Below are 22,337 nucleotides of genomic sequence, written 5' to 3' on the forward strand. Positions count from 1 at the left end.
TTTCTCCATAAACTTCCATTCAAATGGGATTCTTTTTGCACCCACTGGTGTCGCCTCCTAGAGGTGATTTAATATATTTTTATTTCCCGGTTGGCTTCAGGAGGAAATTGGAGAGTATTGAAGAGTACGTCAAATTCATGTATACAGTTTATGGCTTCAACCCAGTCCAATAGCTAATGTTACACATTCGTAAGTGTTACATTACATGCCAAGGGAATACTCATACTCATTCATAAGAAATGTGTCTTCTGGCTGTGCTGGAGGATCCTAATTTATTGCATACCTTTCAAATTCAATCACACATAAGAGATAACATTTTTCAGAGGGACCAGCCCGAAAACATGCATGTGATTATATTTGCTTCCCCACACCAGGCAGTGGGAGTGCGCTCTAATCTAAAACAAATGGAACCAAAAAGGACCAACGCCAAACTAACTACCCATGAAAATTACAAGTGTTCTCAGCTATTTAATGTGAGGTTAACAAACAGTAAAAGGCATAAACACAAATCATCCAATGTAAGTAAAACCACTGTCTCGCTAACAAAAGTTGTAATAACTCTTGAGGTTAATTAAGAGGCTGATTTCCTCGGAAAAGGGATGGGCAGAGTGAAGAGGATAGTGGTTATGGCAAATGATTCTGGTGCCACTCAGAGTTTGTGTCTCATTACAGGGGCTGCAAATATTCAAATGGTTTTAAAACACAATAGGGGTGCATGTTTTTATTTTAACCCAGCTGAGTTGGAATTTGGTTTTCGGCATTTGGAAAAATTAGTTTCCCGTCAGATCCTTAGAAAAACTTCCAGGAAACGACCATAACATAACATTTTTTTTTAATAAATTGTTGTTTTTTAGTGAGCTATTATATAATTTGACTGTATGAACAGTGTTCATGTTGTACACATTATTTACACTATGCCAATATCATGCTGTTTTTGTAAGACCTATTTTTAATAAATATGAAGTTTTTAAGGCAATTACATGATTTGCCGTCTCACTGTCCCAGGACAATTGGGATGGCCTCATCCCATTTTCAGAACCCAGTCAGGGTGCATCATACTATCATCATCTGTGTATTTAACCACAAAACCTGTGTAAATACCTGACAAATCTCCCATGATATTTTGTTTTTACTTTTTGTTCTTCTGCAGGGCCGACTCGGGACCCAAAGTCAAGACCCTATAATTTGGCCCCTATTGATTCCCACCTTACATGGAAGTGTATTTATTTTTCCCATGACGTCATGTTGCTACAGCTAAAGTGATTGCTTGGATAATTGGTTAATGTACCAACTGATCATGTTTAGGTTTTTGAGTGTTAATCAGATATATATACTTTAATTCATGTTCAAGTAAGGTAGAAATAAACGAAATGCCCCTTTCTTATATTATAATAATATTTTTTATAAACAAGATCAATATCATATTATATGAATATATTTGTTGAGGTAGAATAGTCCAGTTGGAATTGTAAGTTGAAAAAAAAAAAGTGATTTCCTGCCACAGGTTCTGACACCTCGGCGTCCTGGCACACTCGGGACGGCCTCGTACCGTAGCGGCACCACCCATCGGGCTGCATCATCTACCTCCTCCTCATCATCATTATCCGGCCCGGACAGCCCCGGTTCGCTTCCCCGCGGTGACCTCACACAGCAGCAGCCCCCCGCCCTCTCACCCTCTGTCTCTCTTCCTCCCTCCTGCTGGAGCGCTGTGATAAAAGCAGGCAGCACAAACACTGGCAACGCAGTCTGAGCGACTAATCCCAGGGAAACGGACTGAACCGCAGCGAAACCACCGCTGTAGAGGATTTCATAATCGGTGAGAGCTTTTTACCTTTCGTGTTTCACTCGGATACAGAGAGACTGTTCACTTTGTGCAGCATGGAATGTGTCACTCTGCATCAGAGCATCATCACTGTCCCCCGAGGCTGTAGATAGTAGTTTTGTAATGTAAAGTAATTGTCATAATAATCAGTAGTATTTGTAGTTTAAGTGACATGGAGGAGTTTATTCTTACTTTAAATACTTTGAGAATAGGAACAAATAAAGATATTTGCAAAATAAGGAATAAAAAGAAGTGCATACTGCATATCTGTGTTAATAACAACTAATAAGTGTTGTATTACATCTTTTCTAGTTGCAGTAGGGGCTATAGTGAAGTTTAGAGTGTAAGAATATAGTAGTAGTTTTTATTCTTCAGTGATTCCCCACTTGCTGTCACCATATTTAACTCAACATTGACTCTTTCTGACTTCAACAGTACAATACTTCCAAACAATGTTACTTCCAAACAAGGTTATTTGTGTTATTAGGGTGAATTCAAATCTTAAATTGCACCACAGGCTCCTCCAGTGTTGTGTGGTTGTGTCTTTAAATGTAACATGAGGGAACACGGTGATACTGTTCTCTGCTGCTGGACTCGGTCTGTGCGAACAGTATCGAGGAACGTCCCTGTTATGATACTGTGGTTGTCAGCATGTGTGTGTGTGTGCGTGTGTGTGCGTCTGACATGGCTGTATCAGTCTGCACAGGATCACTGACACGCAGGTTCTTATCAAATGAATGAGCTGCAGTTCTCCTCCCCTGCATCAGTCAGTGCTGAGATTCCCCATCACACTTTTATGCTGTTGTACGTCGAGATAAAACAGTTTCTGTCCAGGATCTGCATTCCCTGCCGCGTGGTCACTTGGGTTACAGCCTCACGTTGCTGTTTGTGACTCATGGGATCAGTGGTTTCGGTCTTAAAGCTGTAAATTAAGTGGGTCAGACAGACGATGGCGTGGGATCGGACTGTAGGAAAAATGAAGTGATACTGAATCCCTTGAGAGTTATTAATTAAACACTACTTGTCTCCTCCTCCTCCTCCTCCTCCTATCTTGCTGACTGAAGGCGTTGTGTCTTCTTCTAATGGTCTGAGTTCTGGTTATAAATCCCATCAATGCCCTCATCTTTGTTTCTGTGCAGTACTGGAAGTCAGGATGACTCAGAACTACTCACCCTCTTTCTGCTGAGCTCTGGGATTTGATTTTCTCTCCTCTTCCCCTCCTCATCCTTCTCTTCTTACCCTTTCTCCCTCTCAACCCGTCCATCCCCTTCACCCAGCTGCATAATCTCCCCTGCTTTTACCCTTGTCTGATGTCAGCACCTGTTTCTTTTGGTTTCGTGACTTTGCTTTTCTTTCTGATAACGAATACAAAGCTCCACGTTGTGCTCCTAGAAGGTAACAATACAGCTCTTTGTTCTGCGGGACTTTACACCACAGCTGTTTCCGTGAAGTTTGACTGAAAACAACTAATTCAAGAATGTAAAATACCAGTTAAATTGTATGAAACGTTATGTGACATCACACATAGCAACACAAAATGAGCAAAAAAAAATTTCAAAAAAACATTTTTAATGAAGGAATAGCACCTAAATCTTCAATTTCTGAGACATTTTAATACTCTAAATTTAAATTATAGGCTACAATAAAAGTGTAGCACTGTAAAGGGGTTTACAGTCACTCTTCAGTGTGGACACCCCAGCCTCCCTTCTTCTTCACGTCTAAACTTACTATCTTTGACATTTGCATTCAAGAAACAAAGAGAGCGCAGCACCAGAGGCGCTTTTAAGAGCACGGTGAACCAGAAATCGAACTTCACAGGCCGATGCAACTATGCCTCCTGTTCGCACTCCGACCATTCTCACTGCTTTAGACTTTTGGAAGTCAAAAATGTCTCACCTCAAACCTTTACAACCTCAGCACGCCATCACCATTACACATCCTCGCTAATGGTCCACAGAATGGACAGCTCAGATGTCAAAGATTCAGCACTGGTGTTGCACACTAATAGAAAATGAATCCTTGTCGGGAAACCGTTTACTTTTAGTCCTGGACATACAACCCTTGTGTGGAAGTCTGAGTTTGTCTTTCTTATATCCTTGTGTAGATCCCAAATGGATTCACTCACTTGGTAAATCTTGAAACTGTTGTGGTGACTCACAGTCTGGCTGCTGAGGTTTTTCATTTCCATTCATATTTGACCTACAAGCTGAAGGAACCACAGTCTCCTCAGGCTGCGTACTTGGTTGCACATGTTTCAACTAATTGCAGATTGGGTGTAACTGACAAATGCTTTAACTCCATTGTTGCCAGTGGGTCCCACTCAGTATGAGGAGAAGACAAGTCCTGTTGCAACAGTCAACATATCAATAGGCCTTTTGTTCTTAGTTGTAAGCCTAGACCTTAGAATAGTATAATTAGTAAATAGTATTTTACACTGTTTTTTTAAACATTCTAAGCTTTCATTATTGACACATTCAGTTTTAGGAAATCGAGTAAAACTTGAATTAATTGCATTTTTTTTTTAACCTATTGTTGGACTGTAAGTTAAACGACGCTTTAAGGAGTGAGTTCCTTTGTATATAAACGTTTATATCTGTTCCTACGAGGACTGAGCTTGAAAAACGAATGAAAATGAACACAGTTGCATTGTGGGATTGTTAGGGGCGTGATGACACCCACTGAGGGCCTCTTCATGTCTGATACCACAGAGTTTAAAGAGGGTGGGATACACATATGTTCATGTCTGATGAGTACATTCTGGCATTGCTCTCTCTCTCTCTGTGTGTGTGTGTGTGTGTGAGTGTGTGTTGATATTTGCACACAGCTCTGCAATTCATGGAGGCTCATACTGGCCGCAGGAAACACATGTTTTCAGCTGACAGGGCGGCTGGAGAGAGGGGCGAATGAACAGCTGCACAAAGGAAACAAAAAAAAGGAAAAAGGAAGCTTGTGCACTGTTGTCACCGTGCCAGGGAGGCTCTGTTGGGGGGGGGGGGGGGGGGGTTAAAAGTGACAAGACAACAGGGTTCCTATTTGTGTGAGTAAAGGATAGCAATCAAGAGACCAGTCTTTTTTAATGGTGAGTGTGTCTGTGTTTTAAAAGTGAAATCCTGGAGGAGGGTGGTATGTGTGTCTTTGTTCTGGTGAACAATGAGCAGAATGAATAGTAAAACTTTGTAGAGGGGTGTTGAGTATAGCTTCATGTTGCTGAACACTTTGTGCATGTGTTTGCGTGTGTGTGTGTGTGTGGTTGCCAGCCTTGCTGTCTTACCTCGCTGATAAATCAAAAGCCAGTGCTGCGTTCACTTAGCTCACTCAACCACAGAAGGTGAGTCAGTGGAGAACCATCCGTTTGGAGAGAAGAGCATAAAAGAACGTGGCCGAGAATAGAAGTGCATGCAGACGGTCACTGGTTGTCATGTATGTCAGGTTATTTGCACATATTTATTATATTTAGCTACAGCTTTCCTTTTCTTCTTCTTCTTCTGTTCTCCCTCTTCCTTTTATGACTCACGTTTACTCAGCAACAAGCATATTTTTCTCTTCCTCCCATTAAAAAAAACATCACATGTGATGCCCACATCTTTTTCTAGACAAATATGAGTTTTGGTACTTTTTCTACTTCCCCCTTGTGTTTCCTCTTCTATTTCTTTCAAGTCCTGAGTCACTTTATTCCCCTTCAGCTGCTGCTTTGCTCTGCTGGTGAAGGAATGTTGCGAATAAGTATTCTGCTGCGTGTGCTGCCTTTCGGCGCTCCAGGGTGTAGACTGTGTCGTTTGATGTGGTGGTCAGTGTCTCATCTTTGGCTTAGAGATAATCTTCCTGTTTATTCTCAATCAGAAAGAAACAGATGGATTGTTTTGCTCTTATGGCAATTTATGGCTTTTATTAAGTTGAGGCTTGCTTGCACGAGGAATATGACAACTACACAGGGAGATACATGTTATAACGTTTGTCATATAAAATAAATGTAAAGCCAGTAGACGTAGTCTTTGAAAATAAGGCGTAGTGATGCAGGAAGGAAACTGAGCAGAGGAACAGTGCACCTGGGAAAAGTCTATCCAGTGTCTATTGTTTTCCAGCAATTGTCTCAGGATTGATGACTAATTCATGACATAAGAATTCATGACACAGCCACACAACAATGAAATCCCCGCGTGGATTAGCTCATGTGTACAGTAGGTGTATTGTGTCAGTAGTGACACTTCATGCCGTGACAAAGAACGCTTATATAAAATGTCAGAAAATAAATATGAATTGTTCTCATTATTATGCACTTTTACAGCTTTTATATTATATGTTTTTTTATCAACGCTTTTTTAAATGAAATGTTATATTATTAAAAATTTACTCTAATGCTCCATTATACTTTAATAAAGGCCAGTTTTTCTCTGTCTTTTCTCCACATTTGAGTTTTTTCACTTATTAGTGTGAACATGTGGATTAAATGTGCATTTAAATTCTACTTCCAGACCACTTGAGTTGAAGACAACTTCAGAAGACATGACCAGATCACTGGGACTATTATTTCTACTCTCTGCTCTCTGCTGCTGCCTAGCGGACAATGTAAGTACTACACCATTGCCAGGCGTCGCATTCTTCATACAACTAACCCACAACATGAGTCTGTCTTATCTAAGCAAAGTAAGTCGTTCAGAATGTGGGGTGCTGTTGCATTGCACCTTTTGAGCACTGACTGTTTTGAAAACAATTTATTTTTATTCTCATTTTAACATCATGGCCTTTAAAACTCACGGTTCAGAAAACTCTTACAATCTTGGATGAACCAATAAGCAATGTTTGGCTAGAACTTAGAAATATAGACATCTCAGGTTTAATGGAGAAGGATGAACCACTCTATGTATAGAAAGTTTATTTTGACAGAATCAAACGTAAGCAATGGCTGCCTCGGCTGACTGCTGCTCTGTGTTTAATTTGAACCTCTTGCGTTGCAGGTGGAGCTGCTCCGCTCTAAGCGAGGGACTCGTTTTTACAGAGGTGAGCCTGGCAGGCGGCCAGCAGCGTCAACGCTTTTGATTATTCGTGTCCAGAAGTCCCCACCTTCCCTTGACACGTCCTGTGAGCCCCATCACACTTTTATTTTCTTTTCCTGTTATCACCATCACCATCTTCACCATCCTTGTGTTCTTTTACCTTCCTTCAATCATGCATGCGTGTGGTTCATGTTCCCTGTCGCCGTCACATGTTACAATGATTACGTGTCACTCTGTGTCTGATTGGCTACATACTTATCGTTTGTTTGTGTGTGTGTGTGTGTGTGTGTGTGTTGTTTCAGTGCGTTGTGTTGATAGTCAGACATCTGCAGTGCGTAGTTTCCAGGAGACATGGCTGCGATGGAGGGGTCAGCGTGTGGAGTACTGCCGTTGTTCTTTAGGAGGACGAGAGCGTTGTCATATTGTCCCCGTCACCAGTGAGTGTGATATGAATACACTGACACGTTGTCCCACCTCACCCTTGATTGCAATGAATATCCTTTTTCTGTTTGTCACTGTGCGTGTGTCAGTCTGCTTCCCTGTCCTCACTGGCCTCTGTGTGTTTCCGTATGACTTCGCTTGACCTCTAAATTGCTGTGACAAACCTCAGATGATTATTTTTTGTTGGCTTTCCTCACTCATGGGTCCAAATCACTGTTATTTCAGTGCCTCCAAATGAAGAGCTGTTGGGTTTCAGAGTGGGTGTAGTTTAGTCTCAGACAGTCGTGCCAGAGCAGGCCTCATACGCACTTTCACCCTCATTGACGAATTCTGTGAAGCACCAACTTCCCTCCCTCAGACAAATTACTAGCACATTTTCACTCCGCGCCGACTGTGAGCTCATGCAACCGGGAGTGAGGAGTGTGCTGCTGTTATTCTCAACGCTAGCGTTTAGGAAATGTTGAAATAATAAATGAGAAACCAGACTGGTGATGGCATGAAAACCATTTCTGCTCGAGCGAGAAACCTCCAGGTTGCCATCGTCTTTTTATAGTGAAGAAGAGAATCAGGATGCACAGCCTTTTACAAACACACATAAAGCCAAACCCACAAATCTATCTCTCTATGCACGTGGTCATGACCAGTCAGTTATATCCTCTGAGTATGTGGATTTTGTGTGTGCTAAAGAAGTGGAAGACATATGACTAACTGGCTCTGTCTGCCTCTTTTTCAGATTGCTACGTGTCTCAGTGTTATAATGGAGGAACCTGTAAGGAGGCAGTGTACTCGTCAGATTATATCTGCCAGTGTCCCGCAGGCTTCAGTGGGAATCGATGTGAGATCAGTAAGTACACGAGCACACGCTTTAAATTAAGCCACGATTTGTCACCTGTCACTTTTCGCTCAATTAATCCAATCCAAACACAGTGCTGTACACTAACACAGGTAAAAAATATTATATTTAAAACACAACATCTCACATTGACAGGTTCTATAAAAACAGAGGATTTAACTGGGAATCTGCTTTTGTTCAACGTGAGAGTCTAATATTCGCACATGTTCCGTGTCCTTAACAGTCTGTCCAACTGTACAGACGCGTTAGTGACTCTTGATAAGGTCACAGTCTGACTGCGTGACTCACTCAGAGCTGCACCAGGCGGTTTGCAACACAGGGATTAAAAAACAATGGAAAGACATTGTGGGGACATGAATGTATGCGTTTTCTGTCCTGTGGTCTTTCTTGAGGCTTGAGGGACACCCCGCCCTCACTGTGGGATAATAACACGGACCTCAGTGGTCACTGCCACTTTAGTCAAAGAGTAATGAGTTTAACGATGGCCAGACTCAATAAATCCAACTACATTTACATAATAGTTTGGTCATTGTTTTAAACCACTAATTGGAAAACTCTGATAAAACTGCCATCAGAATAAAACACGTGAACTGAGAAATAATAATGTTTGCATAAACATTTTTATAGATCCAATTAATGTAGTTTATTGGATTAAAGTAAGAATAAAGAAGTGATGTCAGCAGACACAGTTAATTGCTTGCCTTGACAACCTTGATGCAGTGTTCCGCTGTGTCGCCTATTTGACTAATCCTCTACTCACATGTGATTTTAACCTCGACTCCTCCTCCAACAGACACCAATGAGAAGTGCGTGGTGGGACAGGGTAAAGGGTATCGCGGGACATGGAGTATCAGCCACACAGGAGCAGAGTGCATCAACTGGAACGCGACGTCGCTGAGAGGAAGGAGGTTCACAGCTACAAAAGTGGACGCCAGTATTCTCGGTCTGGGCAACCACAACTTCTGCAGGTGAATAACCATTTTTATTCTCCATAGGAATAAAAACTATAATCCGTCTATATATCACCTTACAGCAGAGCTCCTGCATTTGATGTCTATTCAATTCACTGGCTGTTCTATAAAAGTAATAACATGAAATATAAAAACAGATACAGTACTCACTCGTTGTCCTTGACTGTCTTTTCCCTCTCAGGAACCCTGACAATGACAACACTCCTTGGTGTTATGTCTATAAAAACAATCAGATCGCGTGGGAGTTCTGTTCTTTGCCCAAATGCAAAGAAGGTACAGTAACAAATACTAACAGTTATTTACTTTAGGGTTAGTATTGTTGCATCCTGGTTAAAAACGTGTTCTCTCTGTGTTTTTTTGTTTTTGTTTTGGAGCAGATAAGTACCAAGAGTGTGTTCTGGCCTCTGGTCAGTCATACAGAGGCACAAAATCTGTGACTAAGAGTGGCTCCCACTGTCTCCCCTGGGATGCTCCCATTCTCAAGCGAAAGCTAAACAATGCCTGGAGATCTGACGCACTGGAGCAGGGTCTGGGCAGCCACAGCTTCTGCAGGTAGAGATCTCAGTGCACGCAGCATCACAAAACTAAAATACAAGATACTCGTTCCTATGCTGAATGATCAGAATAACTCAGGATTGGATTGCACCTCTTTTTCTCTAACAGGAATCCAGATGGTGATGAAGGTCCATGGTGTCACACCTACAAGAACATGCAGCTGACCTGGGAGCTGTGTGATATACCTCAATGCTGTGAGTTCCCCCATTTCTATGGCTCACGTGTACAGCTGTAATGTAATATGTAAAGCTTCAGACTGATAACAGCCTCTCCATATGTCCGTCCTCCTTTTTTAGTGAAACATCCCTCTGTCCTGAGCACTCTCGGCCCACGTGCCCCCACTACAAACAACAATAACAGAGGTAGGACCTCCTCACATCCAGTGAAAGTCTGTATTCACCAGTGTGTTTAGGTGTGTGTAGTCATTTTATTCTTATTAATTAACACCCTACAACTTCTCTCTCTCTGCAGCAACATGTGGCCAGCGGTTAGATAACTCCCTGAATCGCCCGTCGTTCCGCATATTCGGGGGCAGACAGAGTGACATCACGGACCAGCCATGGCAGGCGGCCATTAATGTTTACCAGGCCCGAAGCAGACAACACTTCCACCGATGTGGGGGAGTCCTCATCAACTCCTGTTGGGTGCTGTCTGCCGCGCACTGCTTCGAGGAAAGGTAGGAAAAGACTCACAGGCTTCGTTCATGCACACACATACATGTGCGGTTCCATGTATTTCTCACAACATACTCTCTGTGGTTTTTTTTTGTTTGTTTTTTTTAATAGTGATAAAGCAGAAAAATTGGAAGTGATTTTGGGAAGAACGTTCCGAAAACAGAATTCCAGCAGTGAGCAGATTTTCAAGGTCTCAAAGTACTGGAGCCACGAGAACTTTGACAATGAATCATTTGACAATGACATCGGTGAGTGAACATTTTAAGACCTGTTATTATTTCTATGTCTTTTGCATTTACTTATAAATGCTCTGAACTCTTCCATGCTCTGTTGACCCCCCCCCCATGTATTGAATTTTGGTATAAATGTATATATGTATATGTAAATGTAAATGTATAAATATGTTTGCACATTGTATAACAACAGTAAAGTTTATTTTTATTATGTTACTTACTGCCATACAGTTTAATACGCTACAGAAAAAAAAATCTGCATTTACCATCACCTGTTTTTCTATTTCTGAGGAAGATTAAATGAGACAGTTTAGTTGTCATGTTTTCCCCCAGCAGTGATGCTGTGGAACCCTAAGTGGGCAGCAAATGGTTGTTAAAACGTCAAACCACCCCTAAGTCATCCTCCCACATCTTCCCAGTGCATTACTCTGACTTTCCTGTGGTCACTGTCCACTTGCAGCTCTGCTGAAGCTGGAGACAGACATTGGCATCTGTGCTGTAAACTCTCCCGAGGTTTTTCCGGCGTGTCTGCCTGAACCTGATTTGGTGCTGCCCAGCTGGACCGAGTGTGAGATCTCAGGCTATGGAAGAGACAGAGAGTGTAAGCAAACGTCCCCCATCTGTAATTTATTGCTCTCCCTAAGTTTCGATTTTTTTCGTCACAAGCACGCCGGTGACACATAGTTGACTGGCCAGCGGAGGGCAGTGTGATCAAGCTCTTCCACAAAGCTTTAAGGTCCAGTGTGTCACATTTAGGAGGAAAATGGAGTATGTCTGTGTAAGTGTGTAAGTGCTTTAAAATAAAAGTGCTTTGGTTTTCATTGCCTTAGAATAAGCCTTTTATGATGTACTTTAGTAGGCAAGGGCATGTTTTTATGAGGATGCCTGCAACAAACACAGCATTCTGAAGTAAAAATCTTCCATGCAAATGAAGAACAGCTCTGCTCTCATAAACCAATGAAGAGGAAGGAGGAAATAGCAGATTAGAGTGGGACAGGGGATTAGTGGTGAGTGTATAATAAACATGCATACCTTTCTGGTATGCAAACGCCACCGTAGTTTCCTGATTGTCACCACCGGTGTCCCCAATTCTTACACACTGGACCTTTAAACTGATTCACGTTTTAATAGCAATCCTTTATCTTCACCATGTACCGTTTGGGGCGTTAGTTCTAATTGAAATGCTCTCCACAGTTGCTGCAGAATACTCAGAGCGCGTGAAGAGAGGTTACGTTCGCCTGTGGCCCAACGAGCGCTGCGTCCCGGACGTGCTCTCTGGACGTACAGTTACTCCCAACATGCTGTGTGCTGGCGACACCCGAGGCCTGGACGACGCGTGCAAGGTGAGAACAGCTGCTTTTCACACACGGGTTCGTCATTAAATCAGTGCTGACAACTTCACTCAGTCTCTACACCTTCTTTCCCCACTCACAGGGAGACTCCGGTGGCCCACTCGTCTGCCGAAACAACGACATCATGACTCTGATGGGTGTGATCAGCTGGGGCGACGGGTGTGGGCAGAGGGACAAGCCTGGGGTGTACACCCGTGTCACCAATTACATTAACTGGATCAATGAAAAAATGAAGGCAAACCCAGTCTAAAGCAAGGGAGATTGCGATGAGGACGTTGTCGGACGACCTACCCGGAATGCAATGGGTTGAGCAGCAAAAGCAGATATGTTTAGGACTGTGCGGATGGACAGTGAGGTCCACCAGACTCTCAGGTTTGTCTGACGGAGGTTTTAAACCAGCAGGGTCACTCCTGTACAGAGACAGACACAAGAAAGACCTCAGCCTTGAGTTTCTCAAGTTTTCTAATCACGACTGTGTCAAATGTGACGGTGTAAACGGACAGAAACGAGCAAATGTTTCTTCTTTTTTTTCAATCAGTTTTCTTTTGTTTTCACAGTGCCTCCTGCACCACACTGTGAGTTTCAGGTAGTGAATCTAAGAGGAAGAATAGGATCATATCTCTGGCTGGCTCTGTGCTAGATTAAACGAAGAAGTCATAGTCTTAGACTTCAGATCAGTAGCACTTTTAATCCAGAAGAACACAGTTATTTACTTTGCACAGGACAGTAATTCATATAGGAGTTTTTTTTATTTTTTATTTCAATGCAAATATTCTTTTGCTGACTTGTTTTCTACAGATAACGTGATGCCGGCTTTATTCGTTTCCATGCATTTGCTCCTTTTGGAGCTCCAGACCATCTGCTGGTTCAGATTCTGTGTGCTTGTGCCGTGTTGTCTCCGTGTCCTCCCTGCTGTCTTTATAGATGGGAACAGATGTTGACAGGTGGAGGCAGGAAACTCTGGAGTCCATTCAATAAACCTATGTCTCCTTGTTGTTTCGAGCTCCGTCGCAGACGAAGAGCAAAAATCATTTTATGTTCCCGCTGTTTGTTGTGCCAGATTTCCAGAGCACGTCCTCCACCAGACATGTGGGCTGAGCCCTGTGTATTTGTACTGTATATAAAACATGACATGTACTATATTGTCTGATTATTGATTTTATATTGAATATGAATAGGGACATTGTGACACATTAAATTGCTTCTTGACTGCAAAGCCTAACGCTTCTGTTATAGAATCTCAAGGGAATTTGTGATAAGTTAATATTTATGTCCTTTTTGTCTAATGCTTCATAGAAACTTTGATAAGGTATTTACTATGTGTACTGTAGCTTCATAATTTATTGTCACGGCCATCATAACCACATTTTTCAATATACAATAAAATAAAATTTGGAATAAACCTCTTTTTTTTTGTCGTGACATATTATTATCTGCAGTCAACAGAAGGTGCTGGTGAGCGCAAGGATTACAATGATTCAGAGGAAACTTAGATTACCAGCCTGTGGATGATATTATGGAGACACGAACACATCAAAGTTTCTGGGTTCAATCATGATTCTGTCATTACCTTCACAGCCAATTTAAATGTACTTTAATGCGATTTCACTGACCTTTGCCAGTGCCATTTACTCGTTCCTCATTTAAAATGACAAGATTGGAAATAAATGCTATGTAAAAATACAAATAAATGTTGGAGATTCCACTTTGTGGTGCCAAACGTGCAGTATAATAATGAAATAAGCTATGTGTGGATTCTTTGAGATCTCACCTCTTGTGTGTTTTAACTTTTTTAATTATGATAAATGTCACTGCATAGGCAGGTGAAATAGAAATGAGATGTCGACAGTAAGCTCCGTCGGTGATGTGATCGTTCAGAGTGGAAACATTTGGAGCATTGTTTGAGCTGCTGCTCATTTAAGGGCAGAGATCAGCGGCAGGTGAGGCAAAGCAGCCTCTCTCTGACACAGGTAGGAAATGCAAACGAGATCAGTTAGAGCTGCTGTTCACATTCTCCCTGGGCCACTCTCTGCCAGCCTGTAAAACTGAAACTGTATTTGCATCCATGAACCAAAAGGAATCTTCATGTTCTGAGCCGTGAGACGTCGAACCCATGACAATGGTAAAGTGCTTTTCTGTTTGTGTCGTATTTTGTTTTTAGAGTCTGGTAACTTTGAGGGGAGTGAGAAGGAAGTGAGCCGGTGGTGTCGATGGCAGAGTTGTAGTGTTGGGGAAGCTTTTTGACGTGTTTTACTGTTGGCATTCCAGTGCCAACATAACTGGATCCAGTGTTGTAGTTTCCTGGGAGTAAACAGCCACCAGTTATGTTTAAGTTCTCTGAAAGGTCAAAACGTTTAGTTAAACTTCCTTTTATCTGGACTTCCATAGACATTTGTGTGTTAATTAAGTTGCACATTTTACAGCTGAAGATTATTATTTTTCACTTTGTTATGGGATTTGAGCTGCAAATATAAATACTCCTCTCCAGTGTTACTTTCTCATGATAGTCGACACATCATATTTTTCAGCAAACATGACCATTGGTTTGTGCTATACGGACCATACAGTGTCATTATTTAAAAACAACAAACGCTTCTTCGTGTGAAATACACTCACACTTGAACAATAGCACAACCTGGTTCTTTTAAAACTGGAGAAGAACCCTAATTACCGGTAAAACCTGTGTTTGTATTTGTTTCATGTCAAATAATATCTGTGAAAAGGGGTCTATTACCCAGGTTTATTCACGCACATGTTGTATGAGTAAAACTAATTCACCGATTGACTTTCAGTCACGTCGTTCCAATCCAAATGCCAAAGATCACAGAAGAATGCCAGCCACTGGTGCCCTGAAATTTTTGCACAGTACTGTTTATATGTTTTTATCTATTTGTAGGGGACTGCACATTCACTGTAGGTAAAAGAATTTCCCCGTGGAAACAATAAAGTATATTTGAAGGGATTTAAACCGACACCATGAAAACACATTGTGTTTAAGCGATATATAATTACAGATGTATTCTTAGATGGAATTTGGTGAGACTAAGATCAGACGAACAGCTTAATCACTGTGCTTTAAGACAAGATAAGATAAGACCTTTATTCATCCCACGCTGAGGAAATGTGTCTGGTCTGGTAGAAGTTCAGTTTCCCTTCATGACGTCATGCACAAAAGCATGAATCAGTTACAACATATATTGACAAAAAACTAAAGATTCAGCCTGTGGCACATGAATCCACTAAAACCAGAGTAGGAAATCTGACAGTATAAATACAATCTGGTTTGATCTTGTATTACAACCAGTACCTTTAGTGCACTGAAATATCTGTGAAGTGTACTTGTGTCTGTTTCCCATGGGTGAGAATTCGCAGCAGTCCAGCACTGGGTGACACTATGCCTTACGCTGCTTATTGAAACTTGACCTGACTTTGAAATGCATTTATTTTTGGACCTACAGGATGAGATGGAAGTCATAAATAGCAGTGTAACAACAATGTAATTCTCCTCTATCACCTCTCACCTGCTCCTCATTCATCAGAGGAAAATTTGGTATCGACTCCGTGTTGTTCTTCTCTCTCTTTCTCTCTGTGCTCTGTGCCTTTCAATCATTTACATTACATCAACACTTCCTCCATGGCTGCCTGGCACTGTGGGAAAACTGACCAACTGTGGCTCCACTTCCTGATTTCAGCTTGACACGCTTGAAATAACTGTCAAACTAATGAGCAGATTAAACAAAAAAAAAAACCAGCATCATTAAAACAAAAGTGTAAAAGTGGTCCTTCAGCATTGCTTAATTTATATTATTGTGTAATAATGATTGATGAACTGTAAATGAGGATTTATACCCATTAACCTTTAACAGCATATTAGCCTTGGTCACATCTAGCGTCTCATGTGATAACCTAATAATACTAATAAATACAACAAAGACTAGAGTGTAGTATGGGGAATTCAAGTTATAAAGGTATATTGTTATTGTGTGGCTCTTCCCAAAAAAGCAGCCACTGACTCGATGATGAAGGTGATATATAACTAGAAGTAAATGATTACTGTGGCCAAACATGCAGCCAAACATTTTTTTAAATCACTGAAACTGAGGTGTCTGTATTTTTTTTTTCCCCAGAGCTTCTTCGAAAAGCTGAAAAACCGGTAAGTACAGTTTCTACTATTAAAACACAATTGATGTTTGCAGTTTATGTGATAAATGCCACTGCAGCATCGCTCCTCTTTCCCTCAGACATAGTGGACCTCAACATCCACCCAGAAGAGGAGGTGATATATAATATACCAACAAAACGGAGGAGGAAAAATATTGTGTGTTTCTTCACTGGGTTATAGAATTTGTCTTATTGTGTGTATGTTTTTTTTTTAAAATCTGTTTTAGACAACAATGCAGGGTTTGAGTGGCCACAAGACGAGTTTGTGAGTAAAAAGTTCCTCCACTTGAAAAGACATTACACGTTTGTCAGCAATTTTATACTTATTGTTACGATATTCTTCCCACATTCAACAAATATGGCCCCTCAACATATAATGAATGGGCCTGCTGATGAAAGATTACACAAACTGATCACAAACTGGCTTTATTTATTTTAATTCTACTTATTTTTTTCCACTGTTGATTTCTTTGTATGACTGTATTTGAACATTTATTTATCTATTATTACTGTGTATGTATTTGTTCATCCGTAAATGTTTCCTTATTCGGGCCTTTATGTCTTCGTTGTGTCTTAATTGAGGTGGGCGTATGTGATCATGAAGTCACAAAGTTATTACAATGGCACAAAAATAACTACAAAAAGAAACAGTCTGTCAGTCAGTCAGTCAGTTTTTTGTATATTACCTTACTTACAAAAGGAGTCCGTGCCATGTTTTACATGTTTTGCATATGCTGTGACAGCATATTCTGTAACTTCACATTATTTTAGCTGTACGGTCTCATTTATTGCAACCTCATCTTTATACCTTCTGATGGCAGGATGATGAGGAGGGCGACATGTATGAAGCGCCTCCTTGTGAGCGTCCGGCTGTGAAAGTCCCTCACAGACAAGAGGAGGAGGAGGAGGATGTTTATCTGGGTAACAGCACACACACTCCTAAGCTCTGTTCAGCACAGTCACATGACAGAAATGAAAGTGACCTGTTTGGCGCTTCATTTGCAGACACGACATCCAGTCCTGCTGTTCCACTGAGGAACGCTGCTCCTTCACCCAGGCCAGGGAAACCCATGGTGACTTGTCTTTGTGTCTCAACGTCTATCAAGACAGTTTTAAGATTAAAAAAAAAAAAAAAATTAAATGATCTCACTTCCATCACTCAGAATCCTCTGCAACGTGCTGAGGTTTTCAGCTACGAATCCAACACCAGGAATCGTGAGTCAATCATCAGAATTTCATTTGGAACAACACATAAGGGTTTTGCTCACAACTTTCACGTGAATTTAATCCCTCACAGCACCTGTGATTGACAGAAAAGAGAAGCCTGGTAGAAACAAGATGATGCCTCCTCCTCCACCACCTGCATCAAACACTGAGGAAGGTGCAGTATTCTTTTCTGTCAACACAAATGGGCTTTTGTACACAAGTGGTGACTGAGCGAAGCAAAATATCTTATCTTATCTTATATCTATATCTTGTATTTTGTGAGTCATGCATATAATAGTATTATTTTACCTCTTGCCATCTGTTGTCTTATTATGTTTCTGTGTCACACAGACCAGAAATACTGTGTTTAATGTTTCAAACGTTTTCAACACATTTAAAGCAGAATACTTGAATGCACCTGAATTCAACAAGAGGGCGCCACCTACTGCGTTGCTACTGACATGCACATGAGCAGCTCTGAAAAAACAAATAGTGTGGTTTGAGTGCAGGATGTATATTTCCAAAACAATAGTAAGTTACTCTCAACCACTGGTGCTGTGTTGTTGAGAGGAGACCATTACACTCACTCTATCAGCTAATTACATTATCCTGTTATTGATCACATTTTCTTAGCATTCTAAATAGGAGGCCTTTCCCTGCTGCTAGAATCCACGATAACTGCAAGTGTCTTCTCTCTGTGTTTCAGATGTGTATCTGGATCCAAATGAAGAACAAGTGAGTTAAAACTGAGACGCTTTGTCCGTCCCTTCTTTGCAGGACAGGTCGAGGATATAATCACTCCGTGGAGACGTGTCTGATATGAAAAGGGCTTCCTAATTATTGGCTAGTTGGTTAAAATACTGCAGAATAGTTCTGTAGAAGCAATGTCATTGTACTTTACTTGTCATCCTAGTACAACAGCATGTGGGTGGCTAAGAACATTGCCTCTGAGCCTAATGATGTCCTGAACCACAAATACAGATTATTACCTTCTGGCCAGAGGTACAGGGTTCCACAGTTTAATACGGTTAGACTGAAAATGCCTTTGTACAACCAGTCAATCTTATTGATTCTTTTTCAATATGGAACTTTAAGGAGCTTTAAAACACCATCTTCTGCTCATTTTATAACGTTTCCATGTCTGTGGTTCTTGTGTGATTTTAGTGACCTTTGGCTCATTTAATTAAAAAAAGATGCTCCTGTGCATGATTGTGATATGACATTAATTCTCAGTGATTTTGTTTTTCAGGAAGAAAATGATGATTTGTATTTAGAACCAGAAGCGGGTAGGTTGTTGAGTCACACTGCACAGGAACATTCTCTGAGATGCTAAAGATGCTGAATGAACAGTTTTTTCTTTCTTCTTGCGCCTCAGCTTGTTCCCCTGCTCCACGCGGGCCGATGAGGATGTCGCCTTCTCCCAAGTCAACATTTGTACCGTCTCCCTTACCCATGTGCGTGCACGCCACCCTGAGTCAAAGCAGCTTACATCCTACTACCTAATGATATTACTTCATACTCATAAAAATGAACATTGTTTCCATCTGCAGGATGAAGCCTCCTGTTCCCAGAGCAAAGTCTGTGAGTGTCTGTGAAACAAAAGCTGAATTATGAATCTTATCAGTCAGAGCAGTAAACCTCATTTCCTCCCTTCAGAATTCCTTCTTGCCTTCTTCCAATGAGGTGAAAACAGGTAAATACTGCTGTTATTTTATCTTGACAAATTATTTTTAGTAAAAAAAAAAAAAAAAAAACGCTCCTGAAAAGATAATGGCGAGGATGAAGAGTTCATGTGTTGCCTTTGTAGCTCCATCAGTTGAAGCGAGACGAACCACGTTTCCGACCAAACTCCCTCCACCAACTCCCAGTGTTAAACCTCCTCTTCTGGTAAACCTGAAGGAAGCAAAACCCAAGTAAGAGATGGATTTAGTTCTTAGTCTGAGGAACAAAGAGTTAAAAATGGTAACTGCTAAATAGCTGATTAAATTCGGTGTAATAAAATGAGAGTTGCTGCTTCCCTTCTAGCCTTATGACAACAACCAAGCCTGCGGGTAAGCTCAGATTTCTTTACTTAATCTGGAGAGATGTGATCATTTAGAGACTGCTTAGAATCACCTAATTTAATTGTCTTTTTTCAGTCTGTTGCCAAAAATCAATTTTCAGACACTGCACTTGATAAATAATGTGTTTCCTACTCGCTTTCAGCCCCGTTTTATGGAATGAGAGCAACCAAACAATCTGAGAATGAGGTACGGTGTCAGTCACACACTTACTAACGTAAACACCCTCAAATTAAATTAATTTTATTTGTATACTAAATGGAGAAAAGACCTTATTACATTGGTTTTCCTCCATTGTAAGTGATGTTGAATTTAGCTTTTTCCTTTCCCAGAACAAAGAATGGTTTGCTGGAGACTGCACCAGAAAGACGGCTGAGGAGCACTTGCTGAGTGTCAACAAGGTAAAAACACCCAAGTCCCACTTCCTGGTGAACCGCAGTCAGTGATGGGAGAGTTGTTTTATTAGTTCTTACTTCCAAGCCTACGTGAGGGCTCAAGGCAAGGGTGTTGCACAGAAAATGAAGAAACATGCTCTGTGTTTGAGTGCATGCTTTCATTGAAACGCAAGTAAAAGACAAACTTGTGCCAGACACCTTGAGGGCTGATTGATTTTCTTTCCAAATTTCTTTCCTGTAGTTTGCTTGATATGTGCGTCTTTATGCTACTCTTTTGTCTGGCCCCCAGTCTCCCAACAAAGTGTTCCAAACTTTTTCCCCCTTTTCATTTTAATGCCCCTCTCTCCATGTCAGATTTGTTCAAATTAAATTCATTTCCTGTCTTTTTTCTTGATGTAGGATGGTGCATTCCTAATCCGGCACAGCTCGGCCCAGAACACCCGCCAAGCATTCACCCTTGCTGTGCTTTACCAGCAGAAGGTGTACAACATTCCCATCCGCTTCCTGGAGGAGGCACGAGGATACGCCCTCGGAAAAGAGGGCAAAAAGAACGAAGAGGTGAGGTTTAAGAGTGGGAAGCTGTGCTGTGGAGAGACAGGGACGCTATTTAGACGGTGAAGAAGAGAACAAAGGAACAGGACTTTGGAAGGACTGCAGTATATTATGAATGTTATGCTTTTGCTTTGTTTACCTTCAACTTTATCTTTCTCTCTCTCTCTCTCCCTCAGACATTCACCACTCTGGAAGCGATGATTTCTCACCACAGAAATAACCAACTGCTTCTGATTGACAGCAAGAGTCAGGCCAAGCATACCGCATATTTAACCCACCCTACATGCCCTTAAACTACTACAGCCATAAGGAAATACTGTGTCACTCATAATAGTCATGTTAGAGTTTATTTCTGCAGCACATTTAATACAACCTCAGTTAACCAAAGTGGCTACTAAACAATACAAATACTCAACAGAAATCCTTGAAACATAAATCAAATATGAGCTAAAATAAATAATAGGATCAAAAGCCATAACCATAAAATACACTATAATAATAATTATTACCATGCTCAAGGTCACTTTACAGATTAAAAAACAGCATGAAGAGCACAACAGCATGGAGAGCATATGGGGATGCACGATATTATCTGTAGTATTTTGCTGACTTTTAAAGACGCACACACGCAAGCATGCACATGTATAACAAACCACATCACACATGCTCCCCAATTCTTCCCTTTATTACAAGCACTATGAATCTATATCTGTATATATCAGTCATTTTATTTCAAATCTTTTTACTATAGTTTTCTGACTTTGATTGTGAATAGTTGGTATGTTGCAGGTGTCTCTGAAGTTGTGTGTGAGTGTGTGACCTGCCTGCCAGAGGCCACAGACCAGATGCTGGTGGTTTCACCTGCTTCCTGTCAGGCTGAAACCCTCCTCTGAGTCACAACCCTAAATCTAAGGATGTGCCATAATTCCAGAGTGCCAGAGTCTGTGTCTAATAAACTAATTCCGACCTTTAAATTAAGTCACAATAACAAAGTATGGCTGTAATCTCATGACTTTACATAAACAAAGAGCATCATACAGTTTGACCTTAACTCAGACATTGCCTTAATTATGAGCCCTTCATCCTTGAAACTTAACCGTTTTAACCGTCTGATCATATCATGATGTACATTTTCAACAGCTGCTGCAGGATGGAAACAAAGAATCTTGTGCGAGTCATGGTATTTGCATAGCAGTGTAAATGAGCACTAAATAACTTCCTGGAGCCAATGTAATGTTGCAAGTGTGTGTGTGGTGCATCTTGTTTCTCTGTTGCTGGATTACTGTTGCTGGATTACTCTGGGATAACAAACTGATGTGTCCTCAAGGTCCTGATCCCAAAAACATTGTGCAATCTGCAACATACAGTGCAGTGCAGCAGCTCAACATGCATACATTGTAGGGTCACTTTAAAGTAGTGATGCCATTTTAATTTACTCACTTTCAGTACTAGAGGAGGAGGAGTGGCAAAGTTGTATTTAGCAACTGCAGACCTTTTATAATGGTATCCAAAAAATGAATGAAACTGGTCGAAATACAAACATACAAACCTCTGGACAACGTTCCCAGAACGTTCTCTTTTAGTTGTAAGAAATAAAACCAAAATACAGCCGAATGGGAACGTACCGCGGAGCAACCGTAGGAGAACGTTTACATTTTTGATTCCCTCAATGTTTAGGGAACGTTAGGCCTCTGCCTAACCTGACAGAATGTTCTCTAAACGAGAACCATGGTCTAACGTTCTTTGAATGTTGTGTGTTAGTAGGGATGGCTAACCCAAAGGCCTGCAAGATACCAAGATATTTTCATTCAAAAATATAATTTGAATGACATCAAAGATACCTATTGCCCCTGCTCTGTTTATATTTCAGTTACTTGGAATGTATCATTTGCTTCAATTATTGTTTTAACATTTGCATTCTACTGTAAACTTTGATGGATTTTTATTTGTAATCAGTGGTCCTTAATAAACGTTTAGGTTTTCACCCCTGTTCTGTTAGAACTTCCTCTTGTGGTCAAAAATGTGGATTAAGCACTTAATAACTTAGAATATGGGAAGTTCATTTTAT

General features: G+C 41.0%; 2 protein-coding genes across 4 annotated transcripts; both read left to right on the forward strand.

Annotated features, from left to right (window-relative positions):
• The first annotated feature begins 1,726 nt into the window (after positions 1-1,726).
• Positions 1,727-13,297, forward strand: plat (plasminogen activator, tissue). 3 transcript variants are annotated; one of them, XM_058637327.1, is made up of 15 exons: positions 1,727-1,816; positions 6,295-6,388; positions 6,778-6,901; positions 7,119-7,253; positions 7,991-8,101; positions 8,904-9,078; positions 9,263-9,354; positions 9,459-9,633; positions 9,745-9,830; positions 9,933-9,998; positions 10,108-10,312; positions 10,422-10,558; positions 11,004-11,144; positions 11,738-11,886; positions 11,978-13,297. In XM_058637327.1, exons 2-15 carry the CDS (start codon positions 6,326-6,328, stop codon positions 12,143-12,145), a joined length of 1,827 nt encoding a protein of 608 aa, XP_058493310.1. In that variant the 5' UTR covers positions 1,727-1,816; positions 6,295-6,325; the 3' UTR covers positions 12,146-13,297. The 3 variants fall into 3 exon arrangements, with proteins under 3 accessions (XP_058493310.1, XP_058493312.1, XP_058493311.1); XM_058637329.1 differs by having other exon boundaries at positions 6,778-6,820; XM_058637328.1 differs by lacking the exon at positions 1,727-1,816 and adding an exon at positions 4,846-4,901.
• A 600-nt stretch (positions 13,298-13,897) lies between these two features.
• On the forward strand, positions 13,898-22,218 carry si:dkeyp-117b11.1 (B-cell linker protein). The gene is made up of 19 exons (XM_058636584.1): positions 13,898-14,017; positions 16,023-16,048; positions 16,137-16,171; positions 16,284-16,321; positions 16,878-16,977; positions 17,062-17,129; positions 17,220-17,271; positions 17,354-17,437; positions 17,969-17,997; positions 18,512-18,548; positions 18,638-18,716; positions 18,813-18,843; positions 18,919-18,955; positions 19,070-19,175; positions 19,288-19,313; positions 19,468-19,511; positions 19,655-19,723; positions 20,117-20,275; positions 20,446-22,218. The coding sequence occupies exons 1-19, from the start codon at positions 14,009-14,011 to the stop codon at positions 20,560-20,562; spliced, it is 1,146 nt and encodes a 381-aa protein (XP_058492567.1). The 5' UTR covers positions 13,898-14,008; the 3' UTR covers positions 20,563-22,218.
• The last annotated feature ends 119 nt before the right edge of the window (positions 22,219-22,337 follow it).

Source organism: Solea solea, chromosome 8 (assembly GCF_958295425.1).
Source record: "Solea solea chromosome 8, fSolSol10.1, whole genome shotgun sequence".
NCBI lineage: Eukaryota > Metazoa > Chordata > Actinopteri > Pleuronectiformes > Soleidae > Solea > Solea solea.